The 17,394-nt window shown below is 41.9% G+C and overlaps 2 protein-coding genes and 1 pseudogene across 2 annotated transcripts; 1 reads left to right on the top strand and 2 right to left on the bottom strand.

Moving 5' to 3' along the window:
- On the bottom strand, positions 684–1,846 carry LOC110432288. The gene is made up of 2 exons (XM_021452396.1): positions 1,721–1,846; positions 684–1,524 (listed from the first exon to the last, which is right to left on the bottom strand). Exons 1-2 carry the CDS (start codon positions 1,844–1,846, stop codon positions 802–804), a joined length of 849 nt encoding a protein of 282 aa, XP_021308071.1. The 3' UTR covers positions 684–801.
- Positions 1,405–17,363, top strand: LOC8058798. The gene is made up of 8 exons (XM_002467526.2): positions 1,405–1,529; positions 2,742–2,834; positions 3,515–3,635; positions 14,341–14,421; positions 14,517–15,649; positions 15,737–15,802; positions 15,896–15,964; positions 16,049–17,363. The coding sequence occupies exons 5-8, from the start codon at positions 15,052–15,054 to the stop codon at positions 17,050–17,052; spliced, it is 1,737 nt and encodes a 578-aa protein (XP_002467571.2). The 5' UTR covers positions 1,405–1,529; positions 2,742–2,834; positions 3,515–3,635; positions 14,341–14,421; positions 14,517–15,051; the 3' UTR covers positions 17,053–17,363.
- On the bottom strand, positions 4,144–13,442 carry LOC8058800 (annotated as a pseudogene).

The raw sequence follows: 17,394 nt of genomic DNA, 5'->3' as shown, positions 1-17,394 counted from the left end.
AAAGATCCAATAATTCGCATGCAAATAACAGCCATTTATCCATAATTGCCTACTGCATAGTTCATAACAACACAGAAACAATCACATTGTTCATACATTCACCACAAGTGATTCATCAATTAGAAATAGCAACTAAGAATCCAAACATCGAGCATAGGTTTATTATTATCGGGTCTCCACGGGAAACGGGGACGGGGGGAGGCACACCAGACCCGCCCCCGCGAAACCCGACGGGGACAGATTTTGCCCCCATTTAGCTCCCCGTGGGGAGAGATTTTGCCCCAAACCCATACCAAATAGGAGAATTCCCCGCGGGGAATCGGGGATCGGTTCCCCGTTGACATTTTGACAAACACGCAGGCGACAGTTGCAGATAGACCGGGCCCAGCACCAGTTGCACAAGCAGGAGGCAGCAGGACGCGCACTCGCGCACCACCGGCCGGTTCACCCGGTTTTTACCGGTCCGATTGCAGAGACGGTCTTTTAAATGAACCGGACCGCTATATTCTCTGGTTCGGTTTTTTACCGGTCGAACCGCCGGTCCGGTCTGGTCCCAATCTCTATCTACAACTAAAAAGAGTCGGAAGTCATCGTCAGCCCTCCCTGATCGCCCCCCTCGCGGTAATCACCCCGCGCTAATCGCCCCACCTCTCGCGACCCATCGCCCTCCCTCCACACGCAACCGCCCCCTCGCGGTAATCACCCCGCGCTAATCGCCCCACCTCTCGCGACCCATCGCCCTCCCTCCACACGCAACCGTCGTGGTCAACCTGCGGTCCCGTTCCTCCCACGCCGCATCCCTCACCTCGCTGTCCATCCGCGCGGAGCTGCGCTCCATCGCCGCGGTCCAGGAGACGTCGTCGGCGGCGACAACGAGCTCCTCGGCGAGCAGCTCGTGCATCCCGTAGAAGTCGCGCCTCCCGCCGTGGGAGCCCTCCGCCAGCGCGAACGCCTCGCGCGGTCCAGGAGACATCGGCGGCGGCGACAGCGAGCTCCTCGGCGAGCAGCTCGTGCATCCCGTAGAAGTCGCGCCTCCCGCTGTGGGAGCCCTCCGCCAGCGCGAACGCCTCGCGCGGTCCAGGAGACGTCGGCGGCGGCGACAGCGAGCTCCTCGGCGAGCAGCTCGTGCATCCCGTAGAAGTCGCGCCTCCCGCCGTGGGAGCCCTCCGCCAGCGCGAACGTCTCGCGCACGGACACGGCGTCTTCCATCTCCATCCTGCGGCCGGCCACCGACGCGGCGCCGTGCTTGCGCGCCACGAGCAGCTCCCCGGCCTCGAGGAGCAGCTCCCCGGCCTCGAGGCTCCGCTTCCTCGTGGCAGCGTCGGCCTCCCCAGCCCAGCCCTCCGCCAGCGCGAACGCCTCGCGCACGGACACGGTGTCTTCCATCTCCCTCCTGCGGCCGGCCACCGACGGGGCGCCGTGCTTGCGCGCCACGAGCAGCTCCCCGGCCTCGAGGCTCCGCTTCCTCGTGGCAGCGTCGGCCTCCCCAGCCCGACGCCGCGTCTCGTCTCTCCCGTGGTCAACCTGCGGTCAGAAACAGTTCCTCCCCTACCCTTACTGATTTGTTTTGTTTCAGCACCTGATTTTGGTAGTGATTTGTTTCTGAATCCTGGATAGATAGAATCGTTTCAGCACTTTGTTATTGATTTGTTTTGTTTCAGCACCTGATTTTGGTAGTGTTTTATTTCTGAATCCTGGATAGATAGAATCGTTTCAGTACCTGCATTTTCGTATTGATCCGAACCTGCATTTTCGCTTGGTCATCTCGAAAGGCAGTAGTAGTGTCCTCACTGTAATAGCAGTTCTCATCTCGCTTGGTCATCTCGAAAGTATTCAGATTGGTCATCTCGAAAGGCAGTAGTAGTGTCCTCACTGTAATAGCAGTTCTCATCTCGCTTGGTCATCTCGAAAGTATTCAGATATAAATAATAGCAGTTCTCCAGATGACTCTTGTACAGCATGGCAGCAACAGCTCTTTGAAATTTGTTCAGCCTATCACAGAATCCTACTTGATACTGAAGAGTTTAATCGCATGATGAAAAAAATACTTTGATAATCAGAATCCTACCTGCGTGTGATCCCAGTTATATTTTGTAGCTGACATTTCCTTTAAACAATATTTATGAGATCAAATAATCCTGACCTCTCTCTGCGCTACCAAGTTGAGTCTTCATAATAACCTTTAGGCAGTCAGCTCAAGTCCTACTAAAGTACTGTGATACATAAAAAAGAAATGCCATAAAATTAGAGTCTAACAGTTTTGCAAGTTACAGAGTAAGCTAATCATAAACCTTGGACTTCACATAAACAAAAAGGCAGCATTAATAACATGCAATTAAACTGCTCATTTTCCTGAATTTAGGTAGACTTCACAATGCTAACAGTAGCTTACAGCACTTCAGAAGCATAATACTATGGCTCGGAGTGCATATTTGTGTCTTAGTCATACATGCTTGAAATAGTCCACTAACTATATGGAAACAAATAAATCTCTAATGGACAACACTAACTAAAAATAGGATACATTATTTGTTGCTCTGAGTATTGTAAAACTACATATTTTCCTTGTTTAAGAATTACTACAATAGTGTCATTAATTACGAGCTTCTGAATGCTGAAGTTCTCCCATTACAAAGTAATAGGCTATCAGCATGGCAGCATCTTTAAAAATATCTATTTTTAAGGATGCTCACATATCAGTTGTAATTTGTTCTACTAAAATTTACATCTGTAATGTGCAGTGGGACAATCTCGCTAAGCCTTTGCCAGAGCAGGAGCGCGGAGGACAGGGCAACGGTCCTGCACTGCCATCATCGACTGCTTGCCACTTCCAGGTTACCTTGTTTTGCTCTTTTATTCCTCCCTATATTCTCAAGATTTGAATTGAATGAGTGTCGTGCGTGTGTTGCAACGGAAAAATAGTCACAACCTAAAGACTGAACCATGACACATTGATAGTAAATTTAGAACTATGTGAAGCATTGAGATACATGAAGCTCAATGTCAAATAGCTAATTTTCAGCTAAAACAGTAAAATACTTCAGGATTGCATCACATCTATTAGAGCTAACTGAACACAGGACTAAAGCACCATTGAAATAATTTATTAACTCAATAATGAGTTAGCTGAGGACTGATTTTTACTCGTGCAGTCATATGCATATTTCTGATAAGACCCACATGTGACCCAATATGATAAGAGAGAGCTCCCTATTTGATACAAAAGCAATACCAAGCCGGCAACCTAATTTGCTAAGCTCTTTAGAACCAGTACCAATGCATCACCCTTCCTACTTGACTTCTTATTGATCTCAGCCTGTTTCGCTTGGTCATCTCGAAGTGATGTGAGCCTTGGAAATGTACTGAATTGAAATTCACTTGCGGCAATGTCTTTTATAAAATCACTGTACTTTTGGTAGTTCTATAATGGCTGAGTAGGAGTGTTTTGGCTTTGCAAGTAATTCTTGTGTATGTGTCATGTTTCTATATTTTCTTTTATAAACATTATTTGCAGGTTTTAGAAGATTTACGCACTATTTGGAACTGGGTAGTGACAGAAAAGCTGCATATCAACCCAAGAGACAGAGGACTATATTCTGCAATTCTTGTTCTTGGGAAGACATTTGGCAACCTAGGTATTTCTCCCTTCGTCATACATAGAATTTTACGGTGCAAGGTGGGCTCACCTGTTTATGAAGTACATCTATATGTCTTGATGAAAAGCTGATTTCCAGGGCCATAGCTATACATGAATAGAAATAGATGTAGTTTGTCTTGGATGGTACTACTATGCACACTATGCAGCTAAGAAGTAAGCATTTTGCTTTATTAATTAGTCAAAATTTTGATAACCTGTAATGTGTGCAATCCCCCTACTTGGCTTATCTGGTTGGAAAATAGATAGATGATGTCCAGTTAGAAGATGAGGATTGGTTGGACAATAGATGATTACTCTTTTAATTGCCTGTCACTATATTGAAAACTGAGAGGCCTAAATGCAATGTCAATCCATAGTTTCTTAGTTATGCTAATACAAGAAAAATGCAGCCATTTGTTGGCCTGCTGCCTTTCAGACCCAATTGAAGAGAGAGGACCACAATCTTAAAAACAGTATAATAATGGAGCATTTCAGGATAGTGTTATTTACGACAATGAAATAAAACTTAGAGAACATATAGGATGAATAAAGACACCACACATCAACTGATTCAAGGAAGAAAATAAGAACATATCAAACATTTTTGTGAACATTGTACATACCCCTGTAACCTTTACATACTGTCCATCTTTGGCAGTCCTGAGATCAGTATCAGGATAGCGATTAACAAACCCAATTGCGCCTCTCCTACCCCAGCAAGCATTCCAGATAAGAAGTGCAGCAACAAAACCAAATATCACCACAACAACTATCAGCAAAATTGCATTGTGAACTGCACCCAGAATGAAGCCACCTGCTATAAAACCCATCACAAAGAGCAGAATCACAGCCCAGAGTATTGGCTTCGGAAAGCTTCCCTGAATTGAGTAACCATCTTCAGTGTTGAGATTAGAAACAGCTTGATTGTGAGCAAAGGAAGTAGCCCGCATTTTCAACGATGCAGCAGAATCAAGTGGCCCAGATACTTTCCTTGGAGCACCAGACGAGTTAAGTGGCCCTGAAGAGATAGGCCCAGATGTGATAAGCCCAGTTGTCGGAAGCACAGGTGGAAGGGGGCCAGAGTTCTGGCGTGCCATTGGGGTCACTCCTCTAGACTGGGACCAGATGACCTCTTTGTTGGCTCTCCATGTTTATTGAGCGGTGTTGACGGTCCTTAAGTATCAAATTTAATTATCAAATAAATAAAGAAAAGGATCCAAATGAAATAAAGATCTAGACTTAGGGTTTTATCTGACAGAATTCCACGAGTTTTGGTGTTTGTCTATTTCTGCAGGGGGTTATCAGGAAATATGGAAGAAAGGCCCACATGTCAGGATTACGTAAAGATATTAACGTGCTGCGCAATTATCTTACATCTAGAAAACTCCAGAAGCCACGAGACCGAAGCGGAGGCGAATCGGGGCCAGAGACAGGGCGCCCGCCCTGTCCAACTGGGCGCCCGCCCTGCCCCTAAGTCCAATCAGGACTCTGCTTTGCGGGAAGTCTCCACCGACCTAAAGGATGAATCTAAACCATACAATCTATGTCGGTTTGATCCAAGGGCCCATATTCACTTGAAGGGACTATAAAACCAGACCCCCTGGCCCTGGAGGAGGGAGCCTCTCAACCATAATTCATTGTTCCATCAAGGGAGAAGAAGCCTCTGATCAAGATTAGAGCCACCACATCAATTAGATATCTAGATTAGCATAGCTACATAGGATTAGAACTAGAAGGAGTCAATCTTCGATTGGTTTCCGGATCTGTCAGGAGGATTCTTGGTAATTCTCTAATTGTGCTTCTAATTGCTTTCTAATTATCTTTGTTCTTCAATATTATGAATATGACTTTGTTCTACTTCAATATATTGCTTATGACTTTGTTCTATTTGCTTATATTCAAGATTATATTGTTCTTAGTTTATCATAGTTATGTACTTGGCTTAGTTAGATACGATCTATATACATGCTTAGGATCGTATAGCGTTTATCCATCGGATCCATGGGTAAATGATAGATATTGTGTAGGCGTGGTGCTTATACCGTATTTATCTGCGATTGTACCCAATATGCCAGATCGTGGGGTAGTTCGTGATAGTGACAGCTTCATTGATTCTTATATAGTCCCCCTCTCGTGTATTGGGCTGGCAGAGCAACATTATTACAGGGAAGTGATTGCTATGTTTCTCATATTCCTTGCTAATATCACTATGCATGGGCGTAGTCTTGTCTCGCAATGATTGCTAAGTATGCTTGCACTAACTATGATATGCTAGACTATATAGTTAAGAATAACTTAGGGAATATTCTTGTAGTTCATTCTAATACCATGCTAATGACTTTCTAGAGTATCTAATTGAGGTGCTTATCATATTTATTATGTGGCTAGATCAGATTAGTTATCCTTGTCACTATTATCATTTCATATATCTATTATGTGACACTTATCCCTGTATGAAGAGTTAGATATAATGTTCTCAATTATACATGCAATGATAGATGCTCAATCTCATATTCTATTCTGTAATCAATAGTGATGATTGATTAATCCCTTCCCAGTGGTAAAAATATAAATAACGATACCTGGAATACTTCCCGGTTAAAATGCTACATCGGTATTAATCTGTGCGCTTGCGGATCCCATTCATTATTTATTTAGAAGAGCAATTGCATATTTCAATACCGCGTCTCTCATGTCATGCTGGGGATGACAACTTGGCTTAAGTGGTGTGAAGGATAGGTTTGGCATTTTTGGCACCGTTGCTAGATTTAGAACTTAGTCTACTTTTGGTAATGATGTTAAGAATACCCAACAAGCATTTTTGGCGGCGTTGCCGGGGAAGGTTGATTACCAATCAGGAATGGAATAAAAGATTTTGAGTTATCATTCGCATCACTAATATGATTGAGCTTATCTATTCTCTCATACAGTTTTACCCCGATATTTTTCTATTTTATCTTATGCAGGGGAATGTATGAATAGAAGACATCTTCCAGGAAATTTTGTTGACAATCCTGAAGCATTATTCAAGAAGACAAGAGCCAAGCTCAAGAAGAGATCATCAACACTTCAGCAAGAAGCTTCATCCAATCAAGAAGATCACCGGAACTTGTCTTCAGAGTTCGAAGCCATGGCGAACAAATCGATCCGCGAGTTCTCAGCTCCCACTACGGACAACATCCGCACTGGACCTGCTGCAGAGATCGATGGCAACTTTGAGGTCAAGCCTGGACTTATCAACATGGTGCAATCCAACCAGTTCTGTGGGAAGGCACACGAAGATGCTAGTGCTCATTTACAACACTTCCTGGAGATTTGCAACACATTCACCATAGCAGGAGTTTCCAAAGACGCTATACTACTTCGCCTCTTCCCATTCTCACTGTTAGGAAGAGCGAAGCAGTGGTTCTACGCTACAAAGGAGAAGAATACTACGTGGGCACTCTGCTCAACAAACTTCCTGGCAAAGTTCTTTCCCATGGGTAAGACCAATGCTCTCCGTGGGAAGATTACAAGTTTTCAGCAACAAAATGATGAATCTGTTCCAGAAGCATGGGAGCGCTTTCAAGACTACATCCTAGAATATCCCCATCATGGAATGGAGAGTTGGCTATTGATGCAGACATTCTATCATGGGCTCAGCAACAGTGCCCGAGAGACCATGGATGCTGCAGCTGGAGGAGCATTCTTATCACTTACTATACCACAAGCCACAGCTCTTGTGGAGAAGATGGCGTCCAATCAAAGCTGGAATGAAGAGAGGACCCAGACACGCAAGAGAGGTGGAGGTATGCATCAGCTGAAGGAGGTAGACATGCTGTCTGCAAAGCTAGACCTGCTCATGAAGAAGCTCGATGATAAAGCTGGAGACAAGAAAGAAGTTATGCACATCTACGACTCTCACATGACTTGTGAGGAGTGTGGAGACACTGGACACTCAGGCAACCACTGCCCTGAGATACTTGAGGATGTGAACTACATCAACAACAACAACTACTACAACCGTCCTCAACAAAATCAAGGTTGGAATCAACAGAGGCCTAACTACTCAGGTAATTATCAAGGTAACAATTCTTACAACAATAATAATAATTTTCCACCTTTGAGAGAGTTAGTGTCTAATCGAGGAAAGCTAATGGATAACCTATCTAAGAAATTGGCATCTAATGATAAAATGCTAGAAAATATAAATAATAGAATGGATAATTTCTCTACTGCCATCAAGAATCAAATTAGCTTTAATAAAATGATTGAATCTCAGTTAAATCAGATAGCTGCTGCTGTTCCTACTACTAACCCCGGTATACCATCACAACCGGAAGGATTAGAATCTGCAAATCTTGTAGACATGTTTGATGCAGGTAATTGGAGTAACCCCGTCAATGAATTTTCTACTGACCGTGTGCCGGTCAAGAGAGGCGATCCAGGACGCCCCGTCATCCCGATCTCCATCGGCATGGTGGACTTCCCAGAAGCACTCTGCGACTTTGGCTCCAGTGTCAACATTATACCTAGGGTACTCTATGAGAAATTCTTTACATATCCTTTATTAGAGACAACCATGTGTTTGCAGTTTGCAGATCAGACGATAACTTTTCCAAAAGGAATAGTGAGGAACCTTTGTGTCCGAGTTGGTACCTTGTATGCACCAGCAGACTTCGTAGTGGTAGAGACCGGAAATGATGAGAGAGCACCTATCATCCTAGGGAGGCCATTTTTGAACACCACGGGAGCTATCATCTACGCCAGTGCTGCTAAGATCAGTTTCTACGTCAAAGGGAAGAAGGAAACATTTTTCTTCAAAAACAAGACTACACAAATTCCAAATCAATCCAGACGTCAATCAAGGAAGAGGACCAACAGGAGGAACAGGAACAAGCAAGTGTGGACCGAGTCAACTAAGATGGTCACTGTAGTCCATGGAGGCCAAGATCACCAACTTAAGTCACCGTGCTTGACCAAGAAGGACGACCCAGGAATGCCAAGCATTTACTGCTCCATAAATGGATACAACTTCTACAAGACAATTTGTGACACCGGATCGGGCGTCAACATAATGGCCGCAGTCACCTATCGGCTTTTGTTCGGGACCATGCCACTAAGACCAACATACATTCAGCTCCAGATGGCAGATCAGACATTTCGAGAAGTTCAAGGAATAGTATCTGATGTCCCAGTCAAAATAGACGATCATTTTGTCTACACAGACTTTCAAGTTGTTGACATGGGAGAAGACGAGTATGATCCACCCATCATCCTTGGAAGACCGTTCCTCAGCACCGTTAAAGCCATTATCTACATTGGAACCGGAGAAGTCCATATGCACTTCCCCTCAGAGAAGGTACGCTGTTATTTTACTGACCCTAACTATATCATTGAAGAATCTAAGCAGGTAAGAAAACGACGCAACCGCAACCAGAGGAGGCAGATCATTAAGGACGGATGGGCAGACTATGAAGGAGAAGTTGTAAGGTCAGAAGACGTAGAGTTTAAACAGAATTATCCAGAGGAGATTGAAGCACCGAGTCAGGTGTGGAAAATGAAGATAACTATACAAGAAGAGGAGGCGCTGCCGGAAGTACCGACTACGCCACCCAACGAACCTCAGGACGATTAAGAAATTGGAGAGTCCCGTTCGGAGGACTTAAAAACACCGAACGCCTTGCCAAGAGGTAAACTTGGTAGTTACCCTTTCCCTTTCAGTTATTTTAAATAGTTTACTTAGTTAAACATGCTCATACTGTCTTAAAGAGAAAAATAAAAATGTGAAAAATAGTAAGCCCCATGTGAATAGACGAGTGGCATAAAACCCATACGTACATTCACTGTGGTGGCATAAAAATAAAATAAATATTTTTTCTGCTTTATAAAATAAAAATATAAAAACAGGAAGTAATAATTATTAAGGAGTCTCAAGATGATAAAGGCTAGATATTTATGCTAACACTTAATCAGTTCCACAAGCTTTGTTGTCTATTTGAGCTCCACAGAATTTAAGAATCAAGAAGACTAGCAGACGGAGGACATTCTAATCGCTGTCAGAATGCTGTTTTCAAATACACCTCTGCCACCTGCTAGCTACATCAAGAGAAATTACGTCAAAATTCAGCTTGGGGGAGAGCACCCCCATTTATCTCGATAAGTATTTCTATCTATCTATCTTTATATTTATATTATTTTAGAATATTAATACACATAAACTATGGGAAAACCAAGTAAAGATTTTATGCTTATATATATATTACTTAGTGTGTTTAATTAATAAATAAAGTGGCTATGCTAATCTGTATATAATAAAACTTAAGCATGGATATGATGAATAGTTGCTCTGCCTAATTTGCACATTTTAAGTTCTCTCTCAAGTTTAGACATAACTGTTATAATTTAAAGCTTGCCCTAGACCTAAACTTGTGGGATGAAAACTTGATCTGAAGTCTAAGTTGTTAACGGATACGATATAGGAAGGTTGAGCTGCTATTTATCTGTTCCTAGAGATGCTAGAATTCTGGAGAATTTATCTTTGAAAATCTTTAAAATGTTGCATGATGAGTTCCTGTATGATGAGAGCTTAAATTCCTACCACAGCCATATATACATGCTTGCTAGACTTTGAGCCACACATTTACTATTTACTGCTTATGAGCATTGAGTATGGTCAAGCTGTGTAGACCCTGAGGAGCTTGTCATGTGGTTAAATCAAGATTTCACTTGCACGTTCACTCATATATGCTACTTCTACTCCGAAAGTACCATCCACATACATCCACTCATTTCCATCTCCAGAACCACCTAAAAATATTCTACTCCTAATCCGGGAGAGAATAACCAAAAATATTTCTGTTTTCCCCTTGTGAAATAAATGCTCAAGTTATCTTGTTACTACCACTTGCCATATTATCTCAAGAGATGAATGCTCTAAAAAAAGAGAGAGAGAAGAATAATACGATGAAATAAAAAGGAGCAAGTGCTCGGAACCTCGAAAGAAAAGAAAAAGTGAGACGAGAGGTAAAAATGGACAAGTGTCCGACAGTAGAATTAGGGGTGCAAGATACCCACCTGAGAGAAAAGAAAAAGAAGAGCATCTCATTCTCCTCATAAAGTTTCAAAAGCAAGGAAGGTATGTATCCCCTCAGAAGAGCAAAGTAGAATTAGACTTTCACCACCATTGTTTTCACCATTGTTTTCACCATTGTTATCACCATCATCACCATATACCATTCATTCGCCACACATGCACATCTTGATTAAACTTATTGACTTGTTACTTTGGATCCATGGTTTGACTATGCAATACATGTCTTGTAAGTATGTATACTTTATCTCCCACCTATGAGCTCCAGATATTAAAGCTTTATTAGAGTAGGATGAGAGAGAAGACAATATTACTATGCCTCATACCACAAATACCATATATCTTGAGAGAAGGCATATACCATCAATGCCTTGGTAAGGATCCAAAAATACCACAAAAGAGAGACCTGAGAGAATCATACAAGGAATTCTGAGTTTTATTTGAAAATCTGCAAAAACCCCAGAGCTATAGCTGATCAAGAATAAGAGACATGGCACTTGGCTAGACTGTTCTATCTTTTAACCACTCAAGACAGAAGTGACAGTTACAAGTCCCATAGTGAAGGTAAAGTAAGTAAGTTTTAAGTCTTGACAGTTTACTCTAACTCAGAGATGAGATCTTATTTAAGAGCATGTGTACCGTCAAATTTTTAAAGATATTGCAGCAACTTCTGATCCATAGCTGAGTCTATCCTTGCTCAGGGACGAGCAAGAGGTAAGCTTGGGGGAGTTTGTTGACGGTCCTTAAGTATCAAATTTAATTATCAAATAAAAAAAGAAAAGGATCCAAATGAAATAAAGATCTAGACCTAGGGTTTTATCTGACAGAATTCCACAAGTTTTGGTGTTTGTCTATTTCTGCAGGGGGTTATCAGGAAATATGGAAGAAAGGCCCACATGTCAGGATTACGTAAAGATATTAACGTGCTGCGCAATTATCTTACATCTAGAAAACTCCAGAAGCCACGAGACCGAAGTGGAGGCGAATCGGGGCCAGAGACAGGGCGCCCGCCCTGTCCAACTGGGCGCCCGCCCTGCCCCTAAGTCCAATCAGGACTCTGCTTTGCGGGAAGTCTCCACCGACCTAAAGGATGAATCTAAACCATACAATCTATGTCGGTTTGATCCAAGGGCCCATATTCACTTGAAGGGACTATAAAACCAGACCCCCTGGCCCCTGGAGGAGGGAGCCTCTCAACCCTAATTCATTGTTCCATCAAGGGAGAAGAAGCCTCTGATCAAGATTAGAGCCACCACATCAATTAGACATCTAGATTAGCATAGCTACATAGGATGAGAACTAGAAGGAGTCAATCTTCGATTGGTTTCCGGATCTGTCAGGAGGATTCTTGGTAATTCTCTAATTGTGCTTCTAATTGCTTTCTAATTATCTTTGTTCTTCAATATTATGAATATGACTTTGTTCTACTTCAATATATTGCTTATGACTTTGCTCTATTTGCTTATATTCAAGATTATATTGTTCTTAGTTTATCATAGTTATGTACTTGGCTTAGTTAGATACGATCTATATACATGCTTAGGATCGTATAGCGTTTATCCATCGGATCCATGGGTAAATGATAGATATTGTGTAGGCGTGGTGCTTATACCGTATTTATCTGCGATTGTACCCAATATGCCAGATCGTGGGGTGGTTCGTGATAGTGACAGCTTTATTGATTCTTATATAGTCCCCCTCTCGTGTATTGGGCTGGCAGAGCAACATTATTACAGGGAAGTGATTGCTATGTTTCTCATATTCCTTGCTAATATCACTATGCATGGGCGTAGTCTTGTCTCGCAATGATTGCTAAGTATGCTTGCACTAACTATGATATGCTAGACTATATAGTTAAGAATAACTTAGAGAATATTCTTGTAGTTCGTTCTAATACCATGCTAATGACTTTCTAGAGTATCTAATTGAGGTGCTTATCATATTTATTATGTGGCTAGATCAGATTAGTTATCCTTGTCACTATTATCATTTCATATATCTATTATGTGACACTTATCCCTGTATGAAGAGTTAGATATAATGTTCTCAATTATACATGCAATGATAGATGCTCAATCTCATATTCTATTCTGTAATCAATAGTGATGATTGATTAATCCCTTCCCAGTGGTAAAAATATAAATAACGATACCTGGAATACTTTCCGGTTAAAATGCTACATCGGTATTAATCTGTGCGCTTGCAGATCCCATTCATTATTTATTTAGAAGAGCAATTGCATATTTCAATACCGCGTCTCTCATGTCATGCTGGGGATGACAACTTGGCTTAAGTGGTGTGAGGGATAGGTTTGGCATTTTTGGCACCGTTGCTAGATTTAGAACTTAGTCTACTTTTGGTAATGATGTTAAGAATACCAACAAGCGGTCTGGAGTTTGATTTTGCTCTGGCTGATCCGCCAGCACCAAGAACTGAAGATGAATGAGAACCAGAGTAGTTGGAACGACCACCAGCATTGGAGACAGGTCCAGAGTTGGAAGCAGCACCACCAAATGAAGTATTTCTTGAAGGAGCATTTCCTAGAGGACCAGATTTTCTTGACTTCTCAACATGAAGATCAAACATCTTCCCCAGCTCTCCAGATTTCTTGATGTCACCCCCAGTATATGGCATCGCAGTGGAACAAATGGTTGGGGCCTTCTCCTTAGGTTGCTCAGGTCGACCAGAAACATACAGGCCATTGCTCAGCTGATGTGATAACCTTGAAGCCATACTCTTAACCAGAAGATTAACTGTATCTCACGTTTTCAACCCCCTGTGCAGTGTAATCAAGTGAGGCTATATTTGGGTCTTAATAGCATGCACAACTGCCCTTCTTGCAGTAAGACTTACACCTTGCATGAGCTCCTGAAAGTATACATTGAATAAAACAATTTTACAGATAAACTTCTGGTACTATGGAATCATGAAAAAAAATCATCTTCCAGAAATATCATATAGATAAGTAGGAATCCCACAAACAATGAAGCAGATTATGAAATGTGCAATAAGATTTTAGATGAAGGCTTTAGAAGAAAACTACTTAACAAGTCATAATTCGCCAGCCACCATATGGTGGGTTTTTATTATAAAATTGACAGCTTTCTCGCATAGCAAAAGCATGAGGCAACAAATTCACAGATTGATCTCAATACTTCCAAGAAAGACAGAGAAATTGGAACCTGTGCCAACTCTCATCTAAATATGGTACATCGAATACAAATTCACAGAACAGATGCACACATTTCTTACATCTATTGCTGCAAAAATAAAAAATGGTCCATTAATAGCTACTTCGTATGAATTTATATTTTCCCTAAAACAACAGCATAATAATTTACTTCTCCAAATATCGATTGGCATGCCTTTCAGCATCCAACTCAAATATGAACAAGGCAAAACAGCCAGCTGGGTAAGCAAAATCAGAAAAGGATCTGTCAGCTGGAGGTTCGATTGAACCCCGCAAATTTTGAATTGTTGCTACCAAGTGATTGATTTGCTGTAATTTTATGGTTCGCACCTGCCAGGTTTAGGTGCCAGTTTTACTTCACATGTTAGTCTTTTGGTTTCTGTAGTTACTTGCATAGCTATCTTTCATATTCTTCAACTAATGGTTACCGTATTATACAAGTGGTTGAATTGTGGGTACACTCGATGGAAAATAGTGCCTCTCATACACCATTGGGTGACAAGACTAACACTACTAATAGAGGTAACCAAAATAGAAGAGGAATTATTATATATTATTCAGTGTATTGTTTATATTATATAAATGATAATCAATAATATATGGATGTAACAATGCAGGAAGCGATGTTGCACAACGCAGGAAAGAAAGGGATAAGGCTCGATGGCACGCAATGTCGCAAGAGAAAAAAGACGAAAAAAATAAAAAACGTCGAGAAGCATATAAAAGAAGAAAGGAGCAACAACTATGTATCGGAACTACCGATGGTTGTATATTATAAATGTTGGTGAATAATAATATAAGATACTATTGTTGTTTCTCATATTCGTTGTATCATAATTGATAGATGCTCAGGATTCATCAAACAAGGAAAATGTGGATCCTAATAAAACAGATGATTGGTTGCATAGGAATGATTCACTCCATGCAAACAATATTGATGAAATACTTATATCCCCGATGTCTGGTAATAAAATTATTGTTAGTATGGAATCAACACCTACATTATTGTGTTGAGTAGTTTTATATACAACGAGAGGATCATTGATGGATATTTGGTGTGTATTGTTTGCCTTCCTACTATCTTAACTCAAACACGACTATGTAGGTGATGCTGGTGATGTAGTTACTGCTCGCAGCATAATTAATCAGGCAATGCGATCACAATGCACTGATGCTTCACGTAAGAGAGAGTTAACAAATGAGCAAGTCATGGCTCATCGTGCAAAGTGTAGGATGCAACATGCAAACAAGACACCTGAGCAACGGGACCAAAGGCGCAAGCGACAGAGGCTTTATAATCAAGTTCCATCTCATAAAGAGGCAATGAAAGTGGCTAAAAAATGCTCCAGGGAGGTGCGGACACACACTTTAAACAATGAGTCCATCGCAATGGAAAATCCACTCTTTAATCCAATTATGGAGTGGCCCACTGCAAACTCATCTATGCCAGCTCATGGACCCACAGTAAACCCTAGCGATTGGGCTATCCCAGAATCCACTGCAACACCTATTTGCTTCCCACAAGCTCCTGATGAGACAAATGAAGATGATGATGGACGCAGTGATATATCGCCAGGTCATATGACACATAGACAAAATATACCATGTGGGCAAAGGCATGCATTGTTAACCCGCCGTAACAATGTGTTTGAGCGCCTCATCGGTCAGAACACGGGAAAAACTAATAAAGAGGGTGAAGACAACGTGGAAGAAAATACGCCATTACCTCAGTCAACCGTGACCAACAACGGTAAATAATGAGGCCTTCGTATCCATGTTCATTCACATGAAACAAACTTTATTCCTACCTTAACTATGTCCTTTATGTGATTGACAGGAAGCGCTAGATCAAACAATCAAAATGCATCAGCTACACCTGGACAACCATTATTTGATGATACAGGTAATTTGCACTACTTTGAACATTGTGTACAATATTTGCGTTCCTTTAATGTTATGTGAGTTGTAATATCTCATGACATTGTGATAATCTCAGATGATGATGAGGGTGATATATTTGAAGATGATGAGGAAGAGGATGAGGGATACTTGTTTGCTGGGCAAGGTATTTGTACCAAATACCTATTACCTTTTTAATTATCCGCTCTTTTATCTAACCTTCATTTTTTTGTTCAAATCATTTTAACAGAAGAATCAGATGATGATGTCCAAAGTGATACTACTGAGGAAGACACGACTTCTAACTTTGAAGGACCTGACCCGTATGAAGTGGTGTATAGTTACATGCCTAGGGAGACACACATGCTAAAACCTGTACCAGATTGCAAACATTGTGGAGCAAAGAGATTTCCAAAAGAACCTCCTGAGTTTTGTTGTCGCAGCGGAAAGGTTGAGCTGCATGCGCCTGTCATACCAAACCAGCTCATGAGGCTTTGGACAAGCTCTGACGCGGATGCTAGGCACTTTCGTAACAATATCAGGTTTTTCAATGGCCACTTCTCTTTCACTTCCCTATATTGTCGCCTCGACAGTGCTACTGCTAACATTAGAAACAGCGGCATATATACTTTTCGTGCACATGGCATGATCTATCACAACATAAGGTCATTTGGCAGAGAAGATGGTAAGGAGCCTAGGCATCTTGAGCTTTACTTCTATGATGACGATCCAAGCCTTGAGTACCGCTACCGAAGGTGTCGTGAAGAGCAGTATCAAAAAGATAAAGAAGTTATAGACAGACTGGTGGCCATCCTTCATGATAACCCGTACTCACAACATTTGAGGAGTCTGGGGCACGCTGAACATCTCGAGGACTATCGTCTTACACTTAACCTTGATCAGCGATTGGACCAAAGGACATACAATGTGCCGATGGCTTCAGAGGTGGCTGCTGTTTGGATCGAAGGTAGTGAACTCCTTGGTCAATTTCAGAATAGTGTTGTCCTACATGGGAAAGATAGGAGCAGGCATGGTATCCGATCATACCATGGATGCTATGATGCTCTTTCATACCCACTCTTCTTCCCTAGAGGTGAGCTTGGATGGCATATGGATATCCCAAAGAAAGGTGTTACCATGGAGGATGTCAACACGGCTCGTGCCCTACGTAAGGCTCGTAGTGGTACTGAAGAAGAAGAAACAGGTTTGTTTATCTCCTTGTACTTTTCATGCATATCAAACCTTATCACATGAACACTTCTAATATCATAGTTTTGACAGACTCTCCGGGAAATTTATGTGTTTCTGTGCGTGACTACTACTGCTACAAGTTCCAGATACGGCCAGGAATATTTAATCCCATACTTTATGGCAAGCGTCTTTTCCAACAATTTGCAGTGGACACGTACATCAAAATCGAGAGTTCTCGATTGGATTACATACGCAATCATCAAACGGAGATTACGGCCGATCGCTACCAAGGATTGGCTGATAGCCTGCATGCTGGTGAGGGTAGATCAGAAGCTGTTGGAAAGCGAACAGTGATGCCTTCATCGTTTATCGGAGGCCCGAGGGACATGAGGCGTAGATACATGG

Source organism: Sorghum bicolor, chromosome 1, assembly GCF_000003195.3.
Source record: "Sorghum bicolor cultivar BTx623 chromosome 1, Sorghum_bicolor_NCBIv3, whole genome shotgun sequence".
Taxonomy (NCBI): domain Eukaryota; kingdom Viridiplantae; phylum Streptophyta; class Magnoliopsida; order Poales; family Poaceae; genus Sorghum; species Sorghum bicolor.
This window is presented reverse-complemented; position numbering and strand designations above follow the sequence as displayed.